The sequence below is a fragment of the Megalops cyprinoides genome, chromosome 3, assembly GCF_013368585.1.
Source record: "Megalops cyprinoides isolate fMegCyp1 chromosome 3, fMegCyp1.pri, whole genome shotgun sequence".
Taxonomy (NCBI): domain Eukaryota; kingdom Metazoa; phylum Chordata; class Actinopteri; order Elopiformes; family Megalopidae; genus Megalops; species Megalops cyprinoides.
In genome coordinates, this window is record NC_050585.1 from 20,936,816 (window position 1) to 20,961,351 (window position 24,536).

Consider the following 24,536-nt stretch of genomic DNA (forward strand, 5'->3'; position numbering starts at 1 on the left):
CCGAGCACAACCGTCTCCACCAAGCAACGCAGCACCCAGATGAGACGTAGTTACACACACGCACCCACAGGGGGCCGAAGCCCCAGAATCTCACAGACAGGAAGACTAATGGAGGACAAGCTTCCTTAGATGGGCCCTTAGATGCAGGTGTTTCTACAGCAGCACGAGGCGCGTGACACCTACGGAGCCCGTCGCTAAGGGACACAACAGAGCCGAATGGGAGAGGGACAGGGACGCCTCTTATCAGGCCTGAGGAGGGCGGGGGGGGGGGGTGCCCGCTTTTGGCTTCATCTCTATATCCAATTTCCCCACACACCAAGGTCACTGGCCCATTCTCGGGGGTCTGGCTCGCGTTTCTTCCCCATCCATCTCTGACACCAGCCCCCCCTCCTTCCTCCCCGCATCTCAGAATTCAAATTCATCCGGCCTTCCTGGCTTCTGGCGTGACCTACCTAGACAACAGCCAACCTGGAAACCACAGAGCAGCATTCTCTCTCACACACAGAAATGTAAACTTCCACTGAGAGGCAGAAGGTGGGGGTGGGGAGGGGAAAGGTATGGAGAGAAAGAGGGAGAGAGAGACAGAGAGAGAGAAAGGGGGGGCTGCAAACCACAGCAGCAGTACCAGAGGCCCCAGCTGTGAAATTCTGAGCTCCTCACTGAAACAGAACTAATTCAGTCTTCTGCTTTGAAGCTGAGGAAGCCATAGTGTTATCAAATCAGTTTCCGAGCTCAGATACACACTGATACATACTGATCATTATACATGAGCATAATTGGGTCGTTACATGAACCACATTTATAATAAAAAAAAAAAAAAAAAAAAGGAAATGGCTCTTCTCATCCTCATCCATTTCTCCATATCTTCCTTCTCTCCTTCTCTTCCCTTCCTCCTTCATTCTTTCAAGCAGTCACACTTGTTTCCACCGTTTAATCCTGATTAGCGCCTCAAAGTCCCCAGACTCCTCCAAACCCACACACAAACAGTCACAGAGGGTGCGTGTGCGTGCATGCATGACTGACTGGGTGACTCAGTATTCAACTGACTCAGTGAGTGAGCAAGGGAGTGATTCAGTGAGCAACTGAGTGAACGAGTATAAGAACAGATGAAGAAATTCTTCCATACATATTAATGTCACATGAGCTACAGAGCTATAAACTGCAGGCAGCATTGTGGAGCTGTGCTCAACTAGGGCTGTGAACACAACCACTGAAGTTGAAATCCCATTCTAGGAAACCGCAGTTACACCCTTCAGCGAAGGACTAAATGAATATTGCAAAATATTCCATTGTACAAAGGGGAACTGTAATCAAGTCACCCTGGACAAGCAAAATAAACACTAAGGTAATAAATATGCTGTCAATGTGTGCTAGGAGATTTTTATTTAGATATAATGGTTTGAGTGGCTTTTTTTCCCCTCCCTCAGACCCAAAAGGTGAATTAAATGGCACTGTTATCACAGGGTTTTTAATTACCGCTGAGCAGGCAGGTCACGGATTTGATTAAACTGCCGCCTCAGGGCTCAATTCCAGTTCAGTTCAGGTACCATACGAGCTCTGAATCGCAAACCCCACCACCGACGAGGACGACGTCATAGCCCGGGCGGCGGGAGAGGGGGCGGTGACGAGGGAGTGCAACTCTGCATCACTTCCTCCCTCGGTCACGTACTTTAAGCCCAGCCCGCTCAGAAGAGCTTTTAAGCAGCATAAGAGGATATGCTTGCAATGCCGCCAGGCAGCATGTCCTTGCTGCAGAATCTATGATGGCTGGTGCCGACATGCTGCATGACCTCTGAGATCTGGAATTCATCGCAATCGAGTGTGTGTGAGTGTGAGTCAATGTGTGTGTGTATGTCTATCTATGTGTGCATGTGTGCGTGTGTATGTGTGTGTGTGCGCGTGTGTGTATGTGTGTGTGTATGTGTGTGTGTGTATGTGTGTGTGTGTATGTGTGTATATATGTGTGATCACATCAGAGCAGATTTCTGGGCCATGGGGGAACCCAGACAGAAACCAGACCAAACACTCACTCACATTCTCGGCCACAGCTCAACAAACTGCTCATCTTAACAATTACATCCAGCTGGCATCTCCCTGTCACTTGTCCCCTCTTCTTCCGGGGCTCTCCCAGCTTGCTGGAACACTCTGCCGTTGGGGAGGCTTAACGTCCGATTTCTCACTGGCTGACGGAAGTCGCCCTCGTGCAGCTGAGCTCATGACACGCCGCAACGCAATTCTGATGAAAATATTCCAGCTTCCGCCTGAAGTGGAATTGCAGCTCATGAGAGCTCACGAGAGCAATTATACGAGCTGCTAAGCACCTGACGCAATTTGGGGCGTCAGGACGCTGTGCACTTTCAGAGTTTCAGTAGTGGCTGCGTGCGCTTCGCGCAGGCCCTCGCCAGCACTGGATCGGGGCTAAAATCTCAGGGCGCGTTCTCGTTCTTACGGGGCGAACCTTGCAGAGAGGCCATGGCTTTCCATGCCTGCCATTTCCTGCTCTCCTTCCACTGTTACTTGCTCAGCTGATCTCTTTTTTTCCCCCAGCGCAGCTCTGCCTCCGTCTAACACCTCAAAGAGAAGACGCCTTTAATTCATTAAGCTCTGCCATAACAAAGGAGGGAGTCCAGCAATCAGCACAAGTGTGCGAGGCTTTCCCTTGTCACTGATACCCGCTTTGCCTCCCTTTAATTCTCTCCCCACCTCCGCAAGCTCAGGCTTCTGCATCTACAGCTCAGCTGCTGCGGCACGAACGCAGTGCACCACATCGCAACGGAGCTGGGAAAACGTTCAGCTCTGGCAGGCCGAGCTCCGGGCCTCCAGGGACAACCCGGGCCTGGTTTCAATCAAAAAAATTTGATCAAGACAATGATGATGACAGCAATGGTCCAAGCAGGGCCTTTTACCTGCAGTGGAAATGAAAACCCCTTGTGAATTTGGGAGTACATTAATTGGTTATTTGAAGATACCTAATAAAGGCAGAGCTGTTACGGCCCCCCCAAGAGCAGTCGCCGGGCCCTGCTGGGAAAGATTATTATGTACATGGAACCTGGGTGAAGAGAGAGTGACCCAGAAGGAGGGACAGAAGAGGACCAGAAATAGAAAGGAAAAAAATAACTCAGAGGAAAAAAACCTAGAAAAAGAAACACAGGTAGCTAAGAAACAGTCTGAACATCTCTGAAATTATGATATCACCATCATCATGAAAATTATGCTGAGGACTCCCAGGAAAGTGCAGAGAACTGGCCTGTGGTGCAGGCCAAGGTGAGGGGAGCGTGTACAAGAGCAAGAGAGAAAGTTTTAAGGAAGTTTTATTCGAATGTTACATGAAGACCAACCTCTCAAGGTGTTAGGGGTGGCTAGTACTTGCAGGGGTAAGAGGTCAGAAGTGAGGTGGGGGGGCACAGGAGCATGTGGGGCGTATACGACTACCAGAGTTATAATGCAGCGAAACATTAAAGGTATTTTTAATGAGTGCCTGCTCTTCAAAGCACAGCTTCCAGACAGTACAACTGCTGTCTTTCACAATGCCCCCCCACAAAGACCTCATTTTTGTCCTCCTCTAATCTCTCCATTTCTCCCAACTTCAAAACACTTTATTCAGGTATTGCTCCAGCTGATCGCCCTGCATGAAAACACAGATTATGCAAGAACAGAGCAGGCGCTTCATTAAAACTGCAGCTGGCCACTTCACTCTCGTTAGGCTGTCGTTACACGCCTTTATTTCTTCCACACCTCTCTCAGTCCTGCGATTCCCCCCCTTCCCTCTGCTCTTTCTGAGATCATTTTTTCCCTCCACAGCTTGTGTGTGTGTCAGACTCTCCCTGGTAACATGAGAGATAAATATAGCACTGGGACTATAAGAGGGATAGCGCACGTGTGTGAGCGTGCGTGCGTGCGTGCGTGCGCGCGCGTGTATTTGTGTGCGCATGCACTCATGTGCATGGTGTGTGTGGGGGTGTGTGTGTGTGCGCATTTGTGTGTGCGTGTATGTGCACGCAAACTGTTCGCTGTGTAACACCATTTTGGCATCTTTTGTGCAATGTCGGATGGCTGTAGGGCCACTGGTCCTAGAGAAAAAGGCAGCCAATGTGTCAGCACGTTTTCCGACTAGGGTACAAACGTGATTTCGCGTTTCTAAGTCATAACGTGGTAGTGATATGGCCGGGAGAGCAGCATGGCAGCGACAGAGCGACTGTCACTCAGGATGCTAACTGCTTTTGAGAAGGTGGGGGGGGGGGGGGGGGGGGCTGCATTAAAAATTTCTCATTTTCACAATGTCCCCTCCTGACCTTCAAATTCAATCCAATCAAACCCAGTGTGGCTCGATTTTGTTTTGCGGCCGTTTCTTTCCTGACGCGCGTTTTCGGCGCGGTTCCTCGCCTTCATCTCACAAGCTGTGCGCTGTCCCTCCCTTCAGCGGAGGCCCGTCAGACCCCAACGCAGGCTGACAGGAGAAGCAGACACCTGCTGCTCCACAGAGCCGCAACCGCAGGGGAAAGATCACACGAACCCTGGCAGCCGCTCCATGGGTAGCCTCTTAATAATACATGCCAAATAATTACCACCAGTAACTCATTTCTGGTTCTTTATGAAGCAAGGGAAAAAAAAAATCAAAGAACAGTCATGATTCAAAGTCCTGGGTGATGTTCAAGAAAGCATTCCTTCCCCCTCACCCTGATGCAGGAAGCGCGTTGGTTGTCAGACTCCTGATACCTGAGAGTTTTTAGCTTTTAAACCCATGGATTTACTAACCACATTCAAAAACCTCTGGGGTGGCAGTGTCAAAGGTCACCCACTCTCCTTGTCAATGTGCTATGCCTACATTTTACAGTTTGAGCATCAAAAGACTGGGGAAGGAGTCTGGGGGAAGTCGGCGCTCAGGCAGTTTAAGACTTTATTCAAAACCTAACCATTTTCCACAGGTCATTTTTGATTGACATCACAAGTAACATAATTTGTATGCTGCATGGCTGTTAAGAACACACCAGCTAGACTGGCCGTCTAAAGCCTCCAGTCCTCTGCAAACGGCGGTAACAAACAAGCTGCCAACCTAGTCACATGCCTGTTTCAAATGAAAGGATCCCTTTTTACGTTTGCAAATGCTGCGTGCACCACCCACAGAGTCCATAATATCAAGACAATTGCGTCACACAAATCCAATCCATCACTACTTCTGTCATCTTGGTCACACGCGCACACGCATGCGCACACACAAAACGCACGCAGAGCATGCGCGCGCGCACACACACACACACACACACACAAACACACACGACTCCCCTTCACTAAGCTGAGACGTAGGTAGGTAATTAATGAGAGCTGTGTTTAGAGGAGACTCATTGTACCCGTCTGCTGCTTGACATCAGTTGAGAACACATTTAAATCAAGGGCTTGGGTCACTCGCCGTACTCATGTCCTACCCTGTACTTGACTCCCGAGTTTTCAAAATCAAGAATAAGCCCATAAATTCGAGTGGAAGCGTAACTAGGGACAGAGGCCCAATGTTCAAGTATTCAGATATCTGACCATTTAGATCACTAATCCATTACTTGGATCAGTACTGAATCTTGTTGATTACAAAAAAATTGCATTCATTCTCATCAATATTCATTGAGCACCCAAGAAGCACACAGATAATGAATTGATTTAGCCTAATTAGTGCTCCTGCCTGAGTGTCATTACTTAGAACTGGAGCTTCAAACCCTGCAGGGGCGGGGGGAGTGGGGGCAGAATTACATTACAAAACTGTTTTATCCTGGATGCCATAGAATATTCCAGCTAATTAACATTGATTACCAATAATCAAACCAACTGAAACGGATGTCCAAAACCAGAACCACTTGAGTGTCACATGTCACTGATCCAAGAGTCTGTTTCAGAAGGGAAAGGCTCCACCTTTCACCACCGTGCTGCGCTTTATTGCATAACTGTTTCACAGTCTGAGGATTTGGAAATTTCAGAAAAGATGAACTACTGTTGTTATTTGAATAATAATGGCTGCAGGCTGCACCCTCTCTCAGCCCAGATTAAAGGCTGCTATAGGACTTCATAAATCAGATGATGGTATTTGGAGAGATTACGGAATGACAGTTGCTATAGGCAATACCAGCACACATATTCACACTTACTGTCTCCTCCACTCTCACTTTCCATCGCTCACTTCTCTTTTCCTCCTCCTCCTCCTCCTCCTCCTCCCTCCCTCCTTCCACCTCTGTCCTCCTGTGTTCCTTCCCTCGTCTCGTTCAAACGTCTTTGCTCAGAATGTCTGAGCGTTGCACGAACGCTGCTATCCGTCACTCTAACTATACGCTACCGTTTATGTCAATGAACTTGACATTTGGTAACACTCTCAGCCCTCCTGCTCGCCGCTTTCCCCTGCTAAAATCAGAGAAGGGGACAAACAATCCAAAAAGGCCTTTCAGCCACTCACACGCTCTAGGGCCTGATGTGTAATTGGTTTATCTGTGGGCGAATCCTCCAATCAACAAGTTCTTATAAAAAAAAAAAAAGATAAGCCAGTTAAGATATCAATGTCACCACCCTTGAAATTCAATCCCTCAATCAACAACCACTTCCTACATAAACCACTTAAAGAGGCTTTTGCCTGACGAAGCCTGATTTAGTACCAAAAATCGTTAGCCTCCCCAGTGACCTTTTCCAAAGCAATTGTGCTCCTCGATTACACACACACTGTGGACGTCTGGAGGAGTCTGTGAATCTGTTTAGCTTCTTCGTTTCCCAGGCTGCTGCGACTGTGGAGACTCAAACTGTTCAGGTCAGAACCACCCTGCTGGTGATTAGAATGAGCTATTGCATAGTGAGCCACCAACAGAAAGAGAAAAAAGAGCCCTGTGTGTGTGTGTGTGTGTGTGTGTCTGTGTGTCTGTGTGTCTGTGTGTCTGTGTGTCTGTGTGTCTGTGTGTCTGTGTGTCTGTGTGTCTGTGTGTCTGTGTGTCTGTGTGTCTGTGTGTCTGTGTGTCTGTGTGTCTGTGTGTCTGTGTGTGTGTCTTTGCTGTATGCTCTAATGCAACATAAATAATCCCTGCAGGGCATTTTGTTCCACCACTCACGATTGCTCACAATGCAGGCCCAGGTTTAATGATGACCACAGGACTACCAGGCCAGCTGAACACATTGCTCTACCAATATGGAAGCACTGGTATGGATATAATATGGAAGTGGTCTACCAACCAGAAAGCAAGGGACAGGGAAATTCTGGACTGCAGCTCCCATACTACCCCGTCATACGAGGAGACGCCAACCATTCAGGGAAAGAGATGGGGTTTGGCTGAGAAAGAAAAAAAAAAAAAAAAAAAAACGGGGCCTACCTTGACGCCGCGGACACGGAACTCGGCCAGGGCGCGGCTCATCTTGGCGGCAGCGGTGGGCAGGTCCTTGCCGCTGGAGATGACCTTGACCAGGAGGGAGTCGTAGTGGGGCGAGATGACCGCACCCTGGAAAGCAGAGGCACTGTCCAGCCGAATGCCCATGCCCTCCCCACTGCGGAAAACCTGGAAAAGGGAAGAGACAACATCAGAGACCAGCAGGAGGGGCACATTCTACTTTCAGGCACGGATCCCAGATCACCTGGATTCCTCTTTTTTTGTTTCATGCAAGGGGTTAGGGGTTAACATTAGGGTTAGATACACAGCCCCCTGAATCCGCTTCTGGGGGCAGAGTCCCAAGCACACTGATAAATGATGGAAAAAAACATCCATTAGAATACCCAACAGCTGGCATTTGTTTAAATACTCACACAATCATGACCAAAAAAAATCTAGTAGAGCAATGGGGACAATGTGCTGACAGATGCTGTCTGTTGGATGAGGCATTAAGGCAAAGCCCTCACTCAATGCAGTTGATTTAAGTACCATGGTACTTAAAGAACATGGGGTTTGTGAGTGTCCTGGCCAAATTCCCAAGGTGTCCATGTAACCCTCCCCCGTTCTGAAACAAATCCCTCCCCATACACATGTGCTGATGTGCGGTGAATGTGGGTGCTTCACACAAGTCCCCCCCCCCCCGCCAAATTCAAAATATATACTTCTATCTCAACCCTTAAACCCTCTCCAGCTCTAGAGAAACCTTCCTCAGCTGTTTCTCTCTCCCTCTTTCTCTCTTCCCTCTCCCTCACTCACTCAACCCCCACCCCTCCTTCATGAAACCCTGACAAACGAACAACAGGATTTCTACCTCAACACAAATTCTGTTCAATAGCACCTGCAATTACACTGACAAAAGGCTTTCGACTCAGTGACAGCTTTGATGAAAGAAAAAAAGAAGAAAAAAAAAGCGAGTGATTCAGGCTGACCTACTCCTGAGAGCCCAACAGCACGGCGTCTGAGCATTAAAACAGCAAATCGAGGGAACACGATTCGCCACCTACTAATGGCGTCCGCCGTTTCATTCTGTGGGTCTCGCTGAATTTACGCCCGAGCCTTTGAGCTGAAATCACGCAGACACGTCTTCTGCAACTCCGAGTCAATGACATAATGATGCTTGTTTTTGTCTTTTTATAGCTCAGCTGAGCTCGCCTGTGGAAACAGCAGAGAGCGTGAGCTTATTCGCCAGCTTCGAGGGGTCGGGGGAAATGCTCGCATCACTGAGAGGAGCAGAAACTTTGCTGCAAGTACAATGGGTCTCCTTCCAGCTATAATTACTCAGTCTTTTCAAAGGCTGTGTGTGTGGAGGACTTAATTAAAAGGTGTGAATGTCACAATTACAACAATATCTGGGGCATTCAGTCAGATAATTAATTCAACAAGAGGCTGAAGGCGAGTGCGAAGCTTCCAAGCCGAATGGAGATGAAATTACGGTCAAGAGCACACGCTTAGAGAGCAGCAGCTGACACCATTTTGGGCATGGCCTGGGCGCAGCAGCTGGCAGACCCACAGACCGCTCCTCGGAAATGGCCAAAATGGAAGAGCGGCCGCATGCTGTCACAATAAATGGCCAGCGTGACAAATGCAGGTGGTGTTTGACCTAGGGCAGAGAGGCATTTTACAGACCCGATAAACACTATAAACGCGGCCAATTCCAAGTTAAGTGAACTGCGCACGCACGCGGAACACTGCCTGCTAAACATGCCGGACGTCAGACGACTAAGATTAATCTGTGATATTAACGTGGGAGGAACTTGCCCGGCGGCCATAATGTGCATAACTGAGAGAGTAGCAAACAGTACTTCACAGCAGGTCCCGAACAGAATCGAAAACGGCAGATAACAGAAGCTCAGGTGATTAGCGACTACGTAGGCCAGGGCCCGACACCGAGAGCAGCGAGCGGCTTCCGTAAGTGTAGAGTACGTGCACGCGAGGTGCAAGATGGAACGTGACAGCCAAGACAGACGTGTGGAAAAAAAAGCATCTGGCAGCTGCTCTGGGCGTGGTTTGGAAACCACGGCAACCGGTGTTTATGCACCTGTGGGTAATATATAAATACCTACAGGCACTAAAACTGAAGGAACCCAGGTGACGCTGTCATCTGTGTGAAAGACGAGTAGGACAAACAAAGGGACAAAGAGGACTTCAAAGCCTGAAGATAAAGAGCCTTCAAAGCCTGAGGAAAAAGAACAAACTGGAGCAAACGAAACGGGCCTTCAGCCATTCTGGCTTGAAAGCCCTATTAGATTTTGGCTGATGTACTGAGAGGAACGCCGGCCTTAGGAGAGGGATGCGAGCGCTAATAAAGTTGGTAAAACCACAGCGGCCTCCTGTGAGAGCCGAGATGCTCTTTAGTTTGTTCCGGCGCGAGCCCTCTCCACTCTGCGGCCACGCTCCACTGACCCTTAATTAAATGTTGTTTGTAACCGGCAGCGGCGGAGAGCTCCATTTCAGCTGCGATTAAGATTTAAAGAGCGGCGCGGGGGCCCGGCGTGGCCAACCCCGGCCACCAGCGCCGCAGCGACAGTGAAATCAGATAAACTTCCCTTGGTTTCAAACGCACAACCGCATGATGCAATTAAACTGGGTGTAAAAGGCTCTGACAAACTGAAACAAAAAAGGGCTCAGCCAGTCATCCCCTCTCCCTCGCGCTCTCTTCCTCTCTGGCTCATATTCCACCCCCCCCACTGGTCTCACTGTGCCCTGCGGACACCCCCACTGGGGAAGATGAGGCAGATAAAGAGGACGGACCAGAAGCTTTGATTAAGCAATGGCGTTCCCATTTCCATCGCTCCAATTAAAATGCACCGAAGGGGGACTCTTATTACAAGCATAATCTGGCAGTACCACGAGCAGCGCGAAACTCCTGATGATCACAGGAGAGCGGTTCCTCCTAATTAAGACCTTTAGCTGCAGCGTGCTGAGGGGGGGCAGAAAAGCCTGAAAATGTCATACACTGTGTTCCAGTGGCTCTGTAGGGAGGGTAAGGGGGGGCGGTCGGGCCCAGCAGGCCTCTCTCGCAACACTGCGTCAACGCTGCGACAGCGTTCCCCTCGCAGCGGGTCTGCCCGCGGCACAGCAACGCCTGCAGCGCGCCTCTCCAGCCCAGGGGCCTGCGGGTTCGAATCCTGGGGACGCACGTGAGCGTCGCTCCGCATCCGGCCGCGCCCTCAGGCTACAGGCAGCGGGCGAGCCGGAGGAACCTTTCACTAGCGGCGTCGCCCGTGTCTCACGCCGAGGCAGAGAGGCAGAGACAGCCGTGACTGACACCTCAGGGTCATCCATCCCCCGCCCGTCCTCATCTGCTCCACGTGCGGTCACCAGCCAGTCCGACACGTGAAATCTCCTGGCCTGGGAGGGCGTGACGAGACAGGGCACACAGGGGAGAGGGAGAGAGAGTGTGCGCGCATCGGTGTGTGTGTGTGTTACAGATCCAAGCGAGACACTTCACTCTATCCTCGGTCACTATAGCAACCAGACAATCCAAGATGGCAGCACGCCGTGCTCCTTCTCTCATTACCCGTACTGCACCATCCCGCCTCTCTAAAGTAGGTCACGACACCTCTTTTCCCCTCAGCCTCTCACAGCCTCACAGATGGGCCGCAGAGTCTGCATTATGCCCCATTCTTCTGATCACTGACTCCTCTCTATGCACCTCTCCATCGCTCACTCCCTCCCTCTTCCTCACACTCTCTGCTCCTCTCCCTCTCTCTCTCCCTCCCTGCTCCTCTCCCTTTCTCTCTCCCTTTCTCCCTCCCTCTCCTCCTCCTCTAACTCAGGCCCGACCTCCATTCCTTCCCCTCTCTCCCTTTCTCCCTCCCTCTCCTCCATCCCCAACTTCCCTTCCGCCCCCGCCCCCCCCCCCTGCGCACCTTGGCTTTGACTCAGACTGGCACGGCATTTCCTGTGCGTGACAGGTTTATCCAGTGTTCGACTGAGCCCACACAGCAGCCGGAAACAACTGCGACCCGAGACACATCCAGAGCGCCGAGCCCCAGGAGGGAGCAAACACGACAACCCGCAGCGGCTGCAGCGGGCACGGCGGCTGACCTGAGGTCAGAGACTTCACTGCAACACGGCAGCCCAGGGGCTTCACCGGCAGCACTAAGGTCAGCCTCCGCATGATCAGCGCTAACGCGCCACGCACTCTGCGGGGCCAGGCCGGACACCACGGCACCGTTTAGAAGTCACCGGGCGCCGTGCTCTGGAGGCCGAGAGAGATCAGCAGCTTGCCTGCTTTCACTTCATGTGTACATTCAACTGCAGCCTGCATTTCCCAGAAAATATGTATGCTTTCTGCAGAGTTGAAAGTAGTTGGGCTTGTGTGTGTGTGTGTGTGTGTGTGTGCCCGGCGTGTCCAGCCAAAGAGTAGCATCTCAGCCACCATCACAGCTTGCACAAAATGGCCCAGCACCGCATGCTGTCCAACCACACACTTTCCCAGGGGAAGCAGGCGAAGGAGCCTCCGAGCAGCTCTAAAGGGACTGAATGATGCTGATGGCTGTAATACAATAAGGATTCTACGCTCTCCTAATGGAGGAGGGCTGGGCGCTGAAGCATTGCGCCGAATTACAGCTGATGAAAGGATCCGGGCTCAAATACAGCATTAAGGGATTTAAGCAGGGCCTTTTTCAGTGGGCTTAAGATTTCCGTTGTGCGTTTCAAGTCCAATTTCACCCCCGTTTTGTTAATAGGACTACACGGGCTTACACTATCACACCAACAGAGCTGCGCTACACTGCAGTCGGGTGTTCCAGGCCTGTGCGACCAACCATCAACCACCACCCGCTCCCCAAAACTTTTGGCTCCCTTTCTATTCATTTCCCCTCCTCCGTCCGTGCAGTATAACTAATCCTCTGCTTTAGTGATGAAGCTCTCCGGCACCGCAGTGCAGCACAGCCGGGTGAGCCGGGATTGAAACCAGGTGGTTTTGGGGTCAGATCCCATGTGTGGCAGTCCTCTTTCACTCTTGGGCAAGGCATTTTACCTGAAACGCTCTGAGGTAATACAAATGGATACCGTGTCATAGAAATACAGTAATTAGTGGCTTCGGAACACACCTCTCCCCCTGTTCACTCCTTTCCCTCCAGACACCCTTTCTTTTTTTCTTCCCATACGAATGTGTTACTTTGGAATGACTGGCGGCAGCTATGCCAGTGGCGTCCTGATAACAGCCCCACTCACAGAACACTTGGGGGCCTGCCTTATTCCTCTAGCAGGGGAAGATAAGGACAGAGAGAGCAGGAAGGAGAGGAAAAGGGAAAATGGAGAGGATCTGCGGGAGAGAGGGAGCAAGAGAGAGCGCGATAGAGAGCAACAGAGGGAGGTTTATTCATCGGACACCTCCTTGGAGAGCTGTCACTGGCGGTATGACTACATTATGATGCTTTACCCAGTCACAATATAAATAAAAAGCTTCTGTCACAAAACACACATACATGTATGGCATAGCCTCCCACACGTGTAGCCACACACACGTGTATACACACGCATGGGAAATGTGCTCCACTAACTCCTGAATAAAGCTGAGTGTTTGCAGAGCGCTGAGAAATTAATGAGTCAGTGAAAAAGCACCCGTTAGACTTGGGCAGCACTGCAAATATCACCCTTAATTAGATTATATTACCATGGATACGAGCACAAATGAGGGGGGAGGGGAGGGTGGAGAGGCAGAATCTTCGATTCACATCTGAGGGTGTCGAGACTGAGGACAGAGGTGGGCCCATGCAGGCAGTTTTAAAAAGGACTCCTCCATTAGATCACACTACCCCAGGGGGCGGAGCCAGAGTAGGAGACAGGGCTGCAGAAAGGAGGGAGAGGACCCAGAGCAGGAGACAGCTAAACAGAGGGACAGAGAGGACACGAAAGCCAGAGGTATTTGATTACATGGGAAAGTGAAACAGACACAAGCACATACTGAGGGGAAAGACTACACTGAGACAGAAGAGGACAGGAGAGAGATTACACTGAGACAGGAGAGACTACATTGAGACAGGGGAGAGGACAAGAGAGAGAGACTACATTGAGACAGGAGAGACTACACTGAGACGGGAGGGAGTACACTGAGACGGGCTCATACCGAGGGAGGAGAGACTACACTGACAGGAGAGTGGGTAGGAGGACACACTAAGACTATGCAAGACAGGAGAGGACATCAGGGAGACTGAGAAAAGAACAGCACTGAGAGTAGAGAAACTCGTGTTTAAAATAAATGGGTCAGAGAAAAAGACAAGCGAGATTGGGTGGGTGGGAGAGAGAGAGGGGGATAAGCGGGAGAGAAGGAAGAGGTGTTAAAATAAGAACATTTATTTCAGGAGTGGAAAACAAACTGAGAAACCGCTAACACATAACAACAAGAGCGGAGAGTACAGGAGCAGTGAAGAGGGAGAGAACAGAGGGATGAAAAAGGGAGGGCTGGGGGGAGAGAGAGAGAGAGAGAGAGAGAGAGAGAGAGAGAGAGAGAGAGAGAGAGAGAGAGAGATGAGGAGAGATGTGGAGGGGCAGAGGGTTCAATAATGGACTGTAAAATGAGGAGTGGAAGGGGAGAGATTTCATCAGCCCCCAAACAGATCTGCGGCAGACTGAATTTCATTAAGAACAGAACAGTCAATTAAGAGTTTTCTGTATTGAGCATGGAGGGACTCCTGAACATGAGAGAGAGAGAGGGGGGGGGAGGATGGGAAGAAATGTGACTCATTTAAATACAAAAAAGTAAAGACGAACCCAATTTTGGGAGGGAGGGAGGGAGGGAGGAGTGCCTTTTCTGCTAGAAGATTGCTCTACATCTGCATGTGCCGTTAATGGTCTGATGGTTGCTGGGAACGCACCTCCTGAAGGCACATCATTAGCCTGCATACCATGGCGGCCGGCAAAACGGTTTTCAGCAAGAAAAAAACACACACACTTGCGTGCACACCCACACATTCACACACACACACACACACACGTGCACTGTCATGCTCATGCACACACATCCACACACACTCGCACACACATCCACACGCACGCACAAACTAGCAAACACACATGAAAGTGTAGTCAAACGCACACAGACATCCATAAACATCTGTTTAACAACACACACATATCTATACACATCCATTCTCTCTCTCTCACACACACACACACACACACAAAGTCTTGCAAATAACTAATTAAGAGAGGGAAGGAGAGCACTTGTTTTCGCATTGTAGATGAAAGAAAAATAGCTTGTTTCCGAGAGCGGGCTAATTTGCTACCACAATTACTTCACATACCAAATGCAGAAAGGGAGGGAGAGACGTTAGGGTAAGAGGGGACAGAGATGTCAGAAAATGAAACTGAATTTGCATTTTCACACCAAAAGGAATGATTTGCTCATTATTTGGGCTCATTTCCTAAAAAGGCCAGTGAATATTAAACAGCCTATGGCAATGGAGACAGAATGAAGACTCTCTGAAAGCTGTAGAGAAACTTGGCAAGGAGGAGAGATGGATGGCCTGATCTTGAGAGAACAACAGAACCAGGGCCCGTGTTTTATTTAATTTAACCTTCATTTAAGCAGGGAGGTCACTTGACAGCTCATTTCTCTTTCACAGTAGGAGCGGGGTGATGAGGTGGCCAGACACAGTTTAGAAATCTGACCAGTGCAAAGGGGTTAACTGCCACAGGACCTCTAATAACGGCAGAAAATCAGGACCCTGAGTTACCTCCTCAAACAAAAGCCAGTATCAGGAAAGACTAAGAGTATCCTTAGGAACTGACTGACACCCCAGAAAAAAAAATCCTAAAAGTTGCACTTAAAAGTCTATTCAGTACATCTTTCAACCCAGCCATATCATAAGATCTAAGACCTAAGACAGAATGTACTGTTTTGCTAGGAGAGCCAGATGATGCTCAGGGCTTACACCCGTATTTAGGCATACAGGGAAACGTGTTGAAGTGCACCCAAGTGCCGACTGCCAAGAATCGCGCAACTTTCCTCTTTCAATTAGTCAGGACTGAGCTCTTTCTAGCGGTCCCGTTGGTCTTTAAATGTTCTTTTCACACTCTCATACATGTTTCATCACCAACAATCAGCTGCCCTTTACCGTTAATTATGCTGCCAGATTACCACCTGTGTAAGCAATACAACTGTATCATTGAATTGCATGAGATGTCACCGCAACACAAACTAATGTATTCAGCAGAGCATGAATTATATATATTGATGCATTCATCTAACAAACGAATGTGCTTAGCCATGGCAGCTGAATGCATATTTCATTCATTCAGAACACAAATTACAACAGTCCAGATAAAGGTATCGGGCGGAGAAGAGTTATGAAGTGCAGTAATTGCGTATTCGGCCATTAATACGGCCGCTTGATTAAAGCCCGCGTTGAAAGGGGGAGCCGGCTAAATCGCTTTTATGAAAGTTTGCAAATAGGCATGAGGCAATTAATCAGCTGATGACTGCGGGGCCGCACATGGGGAATCCACACCACGAGGGCACAGGCGTAGCTCAAACCAGACTCCACGCACTTTGGGCTACGCCGGAGGGGGGGTGTTCAGGGCAGGGTGAACGTGGGGTGGAGGGGCGGTTTGTTGGCCACCGTGCACCCCCCAACGCTGCCGCCCCCGCCCCCCCCCCCCGCCAGCGAGGTACTCTGTGAGAAGAGTGTGAGAAGTGATGGCCCCTCTTAAGGCCCCCCAGACAGGAACAACTCCGGCGTACGCTCGGCAAGTCGCCGGCACGCGCGGGGAATATCTTTTACAGCTTACTGTCCTAAAATTGCTTTTCTCTTTACGGCACAATGCTTTGTTTTAATGCCTGTTTTTGTTCCGTACCAACCCAACCGTCTCCCCGCTTCCACACATCCCTCCCTCCTGCCTCGCCGTCCTCCTCTGACAGGCTGGCACTAACAATGAGGAGGGGGAGGACAGGGCAACACATCACAGCAACACAAAAACACAAAAGCATTTATATATATATATATAAAAGCCCTTCTTCCCATTTTCCCTTTTCATTTCAACACCCCCGCATCAGAGACTGCTGATCTCCGCAGAAATGAAAGGGGACAAGTGAATCAATTATTAAAGGGCAAAAATGACACGACTTCTGACACAGCATGAGCGCCGGCGGCCGTACTGAACCTAAACGGCAATTAATATTGTCGTATTGTCACTGGCATTCCGCCGGCACCCCCACACTCCCCTCCTTGTTCACCCTATTTTTGTTGGGACTGAACAGAGTTTCCGAACATGTTATTGCGCTATTAAAGCAGACATATCCCCAATTCACCCCACCATCACAAATTACTGGGTCTATGAGGACATGCACTCACTTGTAGTCTCTCTCTCACAAACACACATCACGCACACACACACAGTGGACACAATGGCCCCTTCTGAACAGCATAAATCCACACTCACACACTAACAAGACACTTCTTTCCTTGCACATGATTCTGGAGGTCTTTAAGGGATCAAAGAGATTTCTGCAGGGAAAACAAGCAGCCATTTTTGACAGGGTTTCATACATCTCCATTTGCTCTGAGAAGAAGCTCCGGCTGGCTGTAAGGTTTGGCTGCATCGTCGAGGGCACGACTGCTAAGCCTTCACGAGGTGCATATCAGCACTTTATACTGACATTTAGGCATAGGTCCCTTCTTGCCTTACATGTGATGTTCTGGTTCGGTAACTTTAGCTGGAACCCAAACACTGACAGAAGCTGTCGATCAATCCAACATAAATACCTGCCATTAAAATTCCAAGGATAAGATTCAAAGAGCCAATCAGCAAAGCAAAAATCCCTCTGAATTCTGGATGAATGCGGTGGAGGAGTTCAATCATCATTTCAAAAGCCTGCCATTGGGGGTTAAGGACTCCGTGTTCCACTCATGCTGACAAATTATTTTAAAAAAAAAATCATTCCTAAGGTGTAATTTGAATTCTGAAAAAAAGCAATGATCTGGGAAGGAGCCAGAACTGGCTGAGCTAGTTTTTGTGAAGAAATTCTGTTTCTATATGGTGCATGGAGGTTGTGCAAAAGTGTGATTTCATTGTGTTGTCAGACATGTGTGTATCACTAGGGACAAGCAACTGAAGACATGAGGACTCATCCTGATCTCCCTTCTCTATGCAACACTCCCTCATCCATCAAAATGGCTTCAGAGATATCACATTTTCATTCAATATTTGTCAGTTCACTCACTGACCCCGGTCTGTGTGACAGAGGTGGATTGTAGACAGGATACACAGAGTACCCACAGAGACAGGTCAGAAGAGAGGATAAACAACAGACAGCTCTCATTATAAGCCGAGAGGAGAATTCAGAGACAGGTCTCAGACGGGCAGAGGGGATAACCGACAGAGACAGGCCTCAGATCAGCAAAGAGGAGAACAGAGGAGAGATATTCCAGGTGAGTGGACAAGAGAGGGGAAACTGGGGACACTGGTCTCAGATCAGGTGTCTGTGCTACACAAACCTCCCTCACAAAACGTTCCAGTTAACACAGCCCTCCACTGCTCTCTCTGTCGGTCTCAGGCTGTGGACCTGCTCTGCACAAAACAGCAAATAACAACAAAATGAAAAGCTTTTATTTGCCAAGTAGAGACTTTCATTGTTATGAGCACAAGTGAATGGCTGGGCTGGATATTTTGCAGGAGCATTTCATGTAAATTCGTCTGCTCAGGCAGGGTAACCCCGCAGGCACTTCTCTGGAGCAAAGTCCAGCACCCTGCACCCTGCTCAACTCTGCGGCTATGCTGTCAATGACCTCTGACCTTTCCTGAGCGAGGCGTGACAGTGGCTCTGCACCACGACAGTGAGTAATCTCCCTGCCTCCTTTCTCTCATTCCCGCTCTCCATTATCTCCCTCACTCCATCCATCTACCCCCTGCTCTTCTCCTCCTCCTGCTCCAGCTCATCTCATTCTCTCCGTCACCGTTTATCTCTCGCTCTGTATCTCTGCCACCCCATCATTCTCTGTTCATCATGAGGGCCTAAGCAAGCCGGCACAACCTGCTCCTCTCTCTCCCGCTCTCTGTCGCTCGCCGTGGCTGATCAGCTGTAAATAGATTCGCGTTCGAGAGACCAGCATCCATCTTCGGCGAATTCATCACGTTGATTATTCCTGTTAGCGTGACGGCGATGCGGGCAACGATTATTACCATTATAATCACAATAGGAAACAGCTGGCTCCAGTCTATTACGCCGGGCAAATAACATCACAATAAAACCCATTTATTCTGCTTTGCAGACAGCATCATTCAAGGTGATGTAAAAATTTGGACAAGTCTGCAACCTCATTGTTCCCAGGGCCGATAATTTGGCCGACCCGCAATCCCTGGCAAAGCACTTCGTGCAACAACACACTGTTGACCGACCAAACCAGCATGGTCTCGAACCCCCCCACCTGCACCTCTCCACACGGCCATCTTGTGCTCCCATGTAACGCCCCACACCTCCGCCACTACCCCTCTTTACCTCACCTCCATCCCTTCCACCTCTCCTGCTACAATAACTGAAGTCAGAAAGGGTTTCCATTTTTAGAAGACCCCTGCAACTTTACACCTTCACACAGTAATAGTCCTGTCTTCTCCATCGCTCTGATCTCTTTTTTTCAGTGACTCCTTACTGAGTTTCAGGAGTGAGCCTGACTTCAAGCAGCAGCAGTTTGTCTTCTTTAGAAAAAGTAAAAACATAAAATCTCACCAAAGTTGAGAACAAAAGGGAGGAGGGGGTGGGGGAAGGAGCAGCGAAACAGCTGCAGTGTCACATGCCTGCCTCTTTCCCTCCACATCTCTCCCCCCCCAAACACGTCACAGACGTGCAGATGACGACTGAGAAGAGAACACCAAAGCGGAGCCTCACAGACAGACACGGGGGTTTGTGCGAGCGACCCCCGCCCACCCCCCGGCACTCACGCGCTCAGAGAGAGAGGGAGAGAGATCGGTCTCACCTCGCCCGCGCCGTTCGGGACTCTCAGCCCGTGACAGGCAGACAGCGAGAGGCGCGCCGCGTCTCATCCGCACCTCTACACTCTCCCGACTGTTGTTCTACCTATCAGCACATCTAACGCATCAGCGTGCCCATCACTCCGCTCATCACTCCACCCATCAATCACACCAGAGCGCCGCTGCCTCCGCCTCGCCTGCCTCTCGCACAGAAGTAATGGGAATTCTAACTCTGCAGCTCCCACCCGCCCCACACTCCAGCGCAAGAGACAATCCATCCATGCACCTGCTGTACACATTAATACCTCTCCCTCCCTCCCTGCATCCATCTCTCAGCTGGACTCTTGTGCTGCAGGGGTTCTCTCTCTCTCTCTCTCTCTCTCTCTCCCCATCCCACTTCTAATTCAGAGATCCTCTCAATTCCACTGGTGGGGAGTGCTGCTCTGAAGCTTTAGGGGTTTGAAAGTTTATTTTTTTTTTCTCTCTCGCGCTCTCGCTTTTGACGGTGTGCCTGCCTCCTGAACTCTCTGACCCCCAAAGCATACTCGAGTGCCTGAGTTATTCATCAAAGCCGCGTGTTCGGGAGACACGTCTGCTCACTTATTGATGAGTTTTTAGGTCTTTGACGGGGCCAACTGTTTTCAGATGTTCCTGTTGAGGGAGACAGAGGATAGCTAGACTGACAAAAGTGGGAATCGGTTAAACGCCTGGAAGTGAGTGCTAGACCCTTAGGCCCCCCACTGTTCTGTCCCATACAGATGATGTCATAATGAACGTGCCCAAGGTGCTGTCATGAATACACACCCTCACATTAGTGATCCCACACTTCAACATTCAGAAGCTCCTGAACTCCTGAACGTCTCACAAGGGGGAGGCACAGGGTCACTTCACAAACGCATCAGCACTTAAAACTGTGCACTGAGAGGAAGCGGAGGCTCTCAGGAGAGGGTTTTACACAAAGCTGTTCCAACGTTTAAATGCACAGGTCTGGGGAAGGCGGGTGGCGGAAAGCCAAGATGGCCCTGATGGAAAGCAGTCTGCACTGGGTATTGTACTCTGGCTCATTTGTAAGTCATTTTGGATAAAAGCGTTTGCCAAATGAATGAATGTAATGTAATGTAATGGATGTACCTCTAGACGGCCCGTGTCGGGCTGGAAGCCGCGGGAGGGGTCCTCGGTGGTGACGCGGCACTGGATGGCACAGCCATTGATGCGGATCTTGTCTTGCTTTAGCCCCAGCTCCGACAGGCTCCGCCCCTCACACACATGCAGCTGGGCATGCACCAGGTCCACACTAAGAGGGAGAGAGAGGGAGAGGGAGGGAGAGAGAGAGAGAAGGAGGGAGGTAGAGAGAGGGAGAGAGAGAGAAGGAGGGAGGGAGAGAGAGGGAGAGAGAGAAGGAGGGAGGGAGAGAGAGAGAGAGAGACAGAAGGAAGGAGGTAGAGAGAGAGAGAGAGAGAGAGAGAGAGAGAGAGAGAGAGAGAGAGAGGGGAGGGAGGGAGGGAGGGAGGGAGAGGGAAAAGGAAGGAGAGCAGGAAAATGAGAAAGGGAGACAGAATTAGATTATAAAAAGCTAAAACTTCAAAAAACAGGCTGAAGCACACAAAAGCAGGAGATTTTATTTTAAAAAAGACAAATAAAAATGTCACCACAGTGCACATCAATGACAACACACTGGTTTAGGCCTCCAGCATTGTGAATCACGTACATTAAAAAAAAAAAAAAAAAGCCACAATACACAATCTGCACAATTCCAAAATTCAAAATCTAACTACAAACTGAAAGTTACATCATTCAGTTCTGTGAAAAAAACAGAATCAAAGCAACTCATGAATTACCCATCCAAAATAGAGAAATCTAGGGAACAACTGCTTTATAAAAACCTATACACAGGATCCCCTGCTACTACCAACACCCACAAAAGGCGTCAAAATCCAAGAGAAACAGAGCACTTGAATCAACAACTGAGAACAATCAAAACCCCCTGGACAGCCCAATTATCCTGAACACAGCTTAAAAAAGAAAACCTCAAACTCTGAAAAGCAACTGGACCTGACAGTGTCGGAAAAGAAATGCTTAAACACAGCAGCTCTGAACTGCAAAACTTCTTAAATTATTCAACCTGGCTCTACAAACAGCTGCTTCACTGACATCTGGAACCAGGCGCTTTTATCCTCAATTTGCATGGCGTCTCAAGTAAAAAAGTCAGATTCTTACAAAACATCTACTTACAATACATTCTTAACACATTAACCAAATCAACGAAGGTAAAGATTTTACACTGACGTCTACCAAGCATTCCGTTTGATCATGACATCAACATAATTTTCTTCAAAATGTGCACACACACACTAATATGATGCTCAGACTAAACGCCTTGCAAAAAAACCTCACAAAGGGGTTGAAGTGAGACAGGGCCGCAGCCCGACCCCCACATAGTTCAGTATTTTAACATGTTGGGGGCATCACTGGAGCACCTGTCATCTTCAGATCCTCACCTCATTCTGAACTCCACAAAACCAATACAGCTATTCTGTGCAAACGTCCTTAGCCAGCTCTCATCCTCTCTGAACAGGGCTTACAGCAGACCCTGGCTCTGCCGGAGCAACACTGCCAGAACTGGGCCCTGGCAGCACTTTTCAAGATAGACAAAGATTACGATCTTCCCCGAAATGAGCCCAGATCCCACAAAATCAGATATTGCTGTTTTCTAGCGAAAATTACTCGACACCATACAATTGTTACAATTTCATCGAGCTAAAAAAAAAATTCAATACACCAGGGAGTTTTGGCACAACGACAGTCAATGCATTAAAAGAGCAAGCCCACAGAGCTTTCTATGCAGTCGAAAGACGATTCTGTAAAATATTCCGATTAGAGTTCAGTCTATCATTGACAGTGTCATCCAGCCTATTGCACTAATGGAAGCAAAATATGGGGTTTGCGCAGCCAGGAAAACTACACTATACCAGAGAAATTCTGCACAGAGAGCTCTCTCTTTAAAAAAAAAAAAAAAACATACTGCAAGTAATGAAGAGTACATTTAACAAGGCATGCAGGGCTGAACTCCGTAGATATCCCATTCTCATCTCAATCCAAAAGCGTATCAAATACCAGAGAACATCTAAAAATAAGTCAACCAGACTCTACACAGCAGTGCAGGGCTCTCCACACCCAGAACCAAGGCACAAGCAACCATAATGAGAGCAAGCGGCCACTGACTGAACAGAACCTCTTTCTGCTTTGGGCTGCCGGGGCCCCTACATGACTCCAGCCAAAGTCCATTGTCTACCTGGGTACACTGATCTGTTTAGCCATCCCAAGACAGCACTGAGAAGAAGCCCAGAATCCTGTGAGACTGCACCTCGCTTTCACCGCACCCCTAAAAACCAGACAGTAATGAGGACGTCCCAAGGGATCAGGGGTGCTGAAATTCAGGTGGCACAGTGTCTAGTATACTGGCTTCCCTGTAAACCAAGGCCTCCTGGATTAATGGGTCCAGTTCATTCATTAGCCAATTATGCTTAATGCTGAGGCAAAAGGCGCTGCAGCAAAAAACAGCGCATGAGTACAGGACAGACTTCAGCTTTCAGCTCCCATCCATCATTCATAACCACAGTAAGAGAAAAGCCAAAGAGAGCAAGCGTCTAGACTAATCAAGTAATTACCAAAAGAAGCTGGAACGAAAACCAGTGTGCGTGTGCAGGCGTACACACACACACACACACAGAGGGAAACGCATACACACGGCCAACCAGCAACATGAGCTTGACTGCAGATGAACCCAAAATAAAAAACACTGTATGAACTGCTTCAGCAAAGTGTGCATGCGTCTTGCTGCGCTTGTCATTAGCAATTCACAGGGCAAGTGGAAAAGTGCCTCCAGTTATTTCTTATCCGAATATAGAAAACTTGATAGAAGACATTAAGAAGCAGAGAACGGGGAGGCTACAAAATGAAGCACCCCCCTCCCCTTCCATATGGCTCACAGGCAAAACTGCAAGATTACTTATATCATTATATCATTTTTCTCTTTTGAATAACTAACTTGAAACAAGGCGTGCATGTGTTTGTGGATGTTGGGGAGCCCAGGGAGCCCATGGCTTTTTTTTTTTTTCTTTTCTAATAAATAAAGGGGGGAGGATGGAAGGAGCACACTTTCCACCTGAGTATCATTAATTGCAGGAACAAAGAGGGGCTCCTTTAAATCGAACGTTCTCCTTCACAAGTCCACCAACCACACGCATTCACACGCATTCAACCTAACACAAAAGCAGCAATGTGTTCACACCTCTAGACAGCCGCCGAGTCAACCGAGTTCTTCGCTCATAAATATACGCAACGCACCACCTCCAGCAGCCGCCACACACAGGCGGGAAAACACGCCGCACGGAACGGGCTGCAGAGCCACCTGGAGCCGCGCTCTCGCAGGCGCGCACCCACACGCCACGTCGCATTATACACCCTGCCTTTCAGCTCAGGCCTCCGGTCTCAACACATCACCTGCGTCTCCCTTCACCAGACATGAGGCACGTAAGGTGTGTAGAAAACAAACAAGGGGGGGGGTGACATACAAAGAAACCTTTTCGAAAAGCCCTGCGTAGGTACGGATTTCAGTAGGCGCAGGTGGTTGTCCTAAGATATCTTTCAAGCACACAGGCTCAGCTCCTTATAAGCAGTGGGATATATCACCTCCTTATAACCACCTCACATTTTTTAAGTGTCCTGGGATAAGCGGGGGAAGGGAGAAGCCAATGCTATGGAAGGTGAGCAGAACAGAGGGAGAGAGAGCTGTCTGGTAATAGGTACAAATTCATTCCATTTTCAAATCCATTTCAACTGCTACTGCTAACCCGGCACACAGAGGCAGAGCCATGCCATCAATCAAGCTCAAACTGGGAGGAGAAACAGAGTGGGTGGGGTCTCTGTGGAAAAGGCACCAGACTACAGCTCAACATTCCATTCCTCTCTCGCTCCCTCAAACAAGATATCTCTGGAAGCTGTTAAACAAGGTGGCCATTTGTTACTTAAAGGAAAAGGTACATGTTTTGGTGCGGTATCTGTATTTTGGTTATGCATTATCACGAGTATCCTTTTACTGGAATTTATATGCTTTTGTGTTTCTTAAAGCTTAGTCTCTCTCCTTCCCTTTCTCATTCTGTCTGTCCCACTTACCCTTTCCTAATTTCTATCCCCTCTCCCCACTTATTCTTTCCACTCTTCCTCTCCCTC

General features: G+C 49.1%; 1 protein-coding gene across 1 annotated transcript in view; it reads right to left on the reverse strand.

Moving 5' to 3' along the window:
* LOC118775736 (pyruvate carboxylase, mitochondrial) overlaps window positions 1-24,536 on the reverse strand; it is an 88,314-nt gene that overhangs the window by 34,045 nt on the left and 29,733 nt on the right. The window contains exons 9-10 of the mRNA XM_036525793.1: window positions 20,436-20,598; window positions 7,332-7,514 (exon numbers count right to left, since the gene is read on the reverse strand). Coding sequence (XP_036381686.1) covers window positions 7,332-7,514; window positions 20,436-20,598 — 346 coding nt within the window. The remainder of the gene's footprint in view (window positions 1-7,331; window positions 7,515-20,435; window positions 20,599-24,536) is intronic.